Below are 3174 nucleotides of genomic sequence, written 5' to 3'. Positions count from 1 at the left end.
TTATATAATTTTATTATTTTTTATTAATTAAAATAAAGACAATGCTCTCCTCCCTTGGAGACAACCCATCGATGCTCTTTTTTTTAATTTTTTAAAATATAATAATAATTTTTTAAATTAATAAAATAGAAAAGACATTTTAGTTTTTTTTTTAATCTCTGTTAACAAAGTGTTTATATTTTTAAGACGAAATGTCCATTTCAAAAATTAATAAATCCATTTGAAATTTCAACTAAAACTTAGAGAGATTAAGATAATTTACCCTAATATTTAACTTAAAATATTAAAAAATATTAATATTTAACCTTAAAAATTTAACTTAAAATATTCATATTTAAATTATTCAATGCCATTAAAATTAAAAAAATATTTTTTAATGAAATCATTCAATGCAATTAATATTTTTATTTATAAATTGTTTAAATCTTATTAATAATTATAACAAAAACTATTTCAATCATTGTCATTTAATTAATACATATTTATGAATATAGGTTTTTAATGTTTTATACAATTGATGAATATTGGTTTTTTTATAATGTTATGGTAAAAAAGAAGTGATGAGATGAAATTTTTTAAAAAAATTAAAGCTTACTTTTATTATAATATGTGGTTAATTGCTTTGAAAAATATCATTATTGATTTTTTTCATTTTTATTTCCATTTGTAATTTTAATGTGAAAAGTAAATGACATCATTGTTTTGCAATCAACTTTTATTTATCATTTTAACATCCAAATAACTCTACTAATGATGGTGAAAAATATTTTTCACAATATCATCCAAACAATAAAAAATGTTTTTGACAGTTTATGCAAACAATAAAAAATATTAAATTTTTTATAAAATATTTTACATAGAAAAAAAAATTCATAGCAAGTTATTTTCTGATTACTATACAAACCCTTAATTGCTAAATTCTTTGCTCTTTCTTTCAAACATTTTGTTTTTGTTTCAATATAAAAGGGAAAACATTGGATTTAGAAGTAACAACCAAACATATACCTAACCTTAAAGATACTTAATTAATATAATTAACACTAGTCTATACATAATTTGCCTTATCGAGAATAATTGAGGTATTTGAAATTACAAATTCAACATTTTTCAATCGTTCTTTAATTAATGCATACTTTTATATACTTTATATTGTAAATTTTGAAATTGAAAGACAATTGTGAACTAGGTGACTGGCACTAGAGCTCCTTGGATAAGAATCAAAATCTAATAAATGTATGTTTGGTTCACGGAATTTATTTTTATTCAAATGTACTGACGTCTAGTTCTTCTGATAATATATTAGTCGAGAATGTAACATTTTAATTTCTTAAAAATGTGATCATTTTAGAAGGAATCATATATTCATCCTCCTATTAAGTTATCTTTTATTTCGAAGAGGAATGCGAATTTTCACTCTTTTATGAATTTTCACTCTTTTTGTTTTTCGTTTTTATTTTTTCTTTATATTCAATTAAATTTTTATATTTTTATTTTGAATTAAATAAAATTTTATACTTAATAATTAATTAATTATCATTAATTAAAATAATACTTATTATTTTATTTTAAATTAAATTAATGTTACATTAATATAAAAAATAAAAAATATCATATTAATATAAAATATTATCGATATGTCAATAGGTACATTAATATTAAGTGATGTAAAAATACAAGTGACATTTTAATCTATTATAGTTACTTAACCGTTAATTATAAATACTTATTTGATTAAAAATAAAAATATAAAAATTTAATTAAAATAATAAAAAATAAAAATTAACTTAAATTAATTTTTTTAATAATAAATAATTACTTTAAATATTATATCAATTTAATATTACCAATTTTCTTTTTTCCTTTTTCCAATTTCAATGTGCATATTTCAGAGTAAAAAATTTCGGTCAAACGAGGCTGAAAAAATATTAGATTCTCTTATTTATTTATTAGTTTATTAAAAAACAGAACCATCCACTTCCGGTGCACAGCATCCAGCCAGCCAATTGGGAGAGGGCTGGTTTACGAAGTGCAAAAACGAGTCATAACTCATAAACCGAGTTGAAATTTTTTTGACACGAAACGACACGTGTTTTGTTAAGTTAAGGAAGCTGAAATTTCCCTTTTTTTTATTAAAAAAAAACCCCCAAAATCGCGTATTTCAACAACAACACAGCAGCACCAGTCATCCCCACCCCTTTCCCCTAAAAATGTTTTGACGGTGTCGGTGATCTCTTCCCCCAAGAATTTAGCCTTCCAGTAATTTTTTTTTTTGTATTTTCTCTTTCCCAATTTTTCTCTTTTTAGATCATTTTAATAGATCCATTGTCTCTGATCTTTTCTTTTTCTCTATCCTTTTTTTTTTTGATCTAATTTTTTTAAGCGAATCCGATTTAGATCGGATTCAGAAATGGCGGCAACGAGGCGGTTACGCGACCTCCAATCACAGCCAGGTAACAAAACTTGCGTCGATTGCAACCAAAAGAATCCCCAATGGGCTTCGGTTTCCTACGGCATTTTCATGTGCTTAGAATGCTCCGGGAAGCACCGTGGCTTAGGTGTCCACATCTCATTCGTCCGATCCGTCACGATGGATTCATGGTCCGAGATCCAGATCAAGAAAATGGAATCGGGCGGTAACGAGCAACTCAACTCATTTTTGGCTCAATACGGAATCCCTAAAGAAACCGATATCGTCACTAAATATAACACCAATGCCGCGAGTGTTTATCGCGATCGTATCCAAGCCCTTGCCGAGGGACGCCCCTGGCGGGATCCACCCGTTGTGAAAGAGACCCTCAACGGAGGTGGTGGTAATAGAAAGCCGCCGTTGAGCGGTGGTGGTGGCGGCGGCAGGGGCAGTAATTATGGGAATCAATCGGCTAATGGAGGGTGGGATAGTTGGGATAATGACGATTCATTTAGATCTTCGAGCGATTTGAGGAGGAATCAATCGGCTAGTGATTTTAGAGGAGGGAATAATCATGGTGGTCAAATGGGAGGTGCTCCAGTTAGGTCGAGATCCACAGAGGATATGTACACGCGATCCCAGTTAGAGGCTTCGGCGGCGAATAAGGAGGGCTTTTTTGCAAGGAAGATGGCTGAGAATGAATCGAGGCCTGAAGGGGTACCTCCTTCGCAAGGAGGGAAGTATGTTGGGTTTGGATCGAGTCCTAT

General features: G+C 28.8%; 1 protein-coding gene across 1 annotated transcript in view; it reads left to right on the top strand.

Moving 5' to 3' along the window:
* Positions 1-2156: 2156 nt before the first annotated feature.
* Positions 2157-3174, top strand: part of AGD7 (ARF-GAP domain 7) — a 3018-nt gene continuing 2000 nt past the window's right edge. Inside the window, 1 exon segment of the mRNA XM_021434046.2 lies at positions 2157-3167. Within this exon segment, the coding sequence (XP_021289721.2) occupies positions 2408-3167 (760 nt within the window). The 5' untranslated portion in view covers positions 2157-2407.

Source organism: Theobroma umbraticum, unplaced genomic scaffold (genome assembly GCF_002168275.2).
Source record: "Theobroma umbraticum cultivar Fairchild unplaced genomic scaffold, ASM216827v3 scaffold_86.0, whole genome shotgun sequence".
Classification (NCBI taxonomy): domain Eukaryota; kingdom Viridiplantae; phylum Streptophyta; class Magnoliopsida; order Malvales; family Malvaceae; genus Theobroma; species Theobroma umbraticum.
Note: the sequence above shows the minus strand (reverse complement) of the source record. Positions and strands in the feature narration are given on the sequence as shown.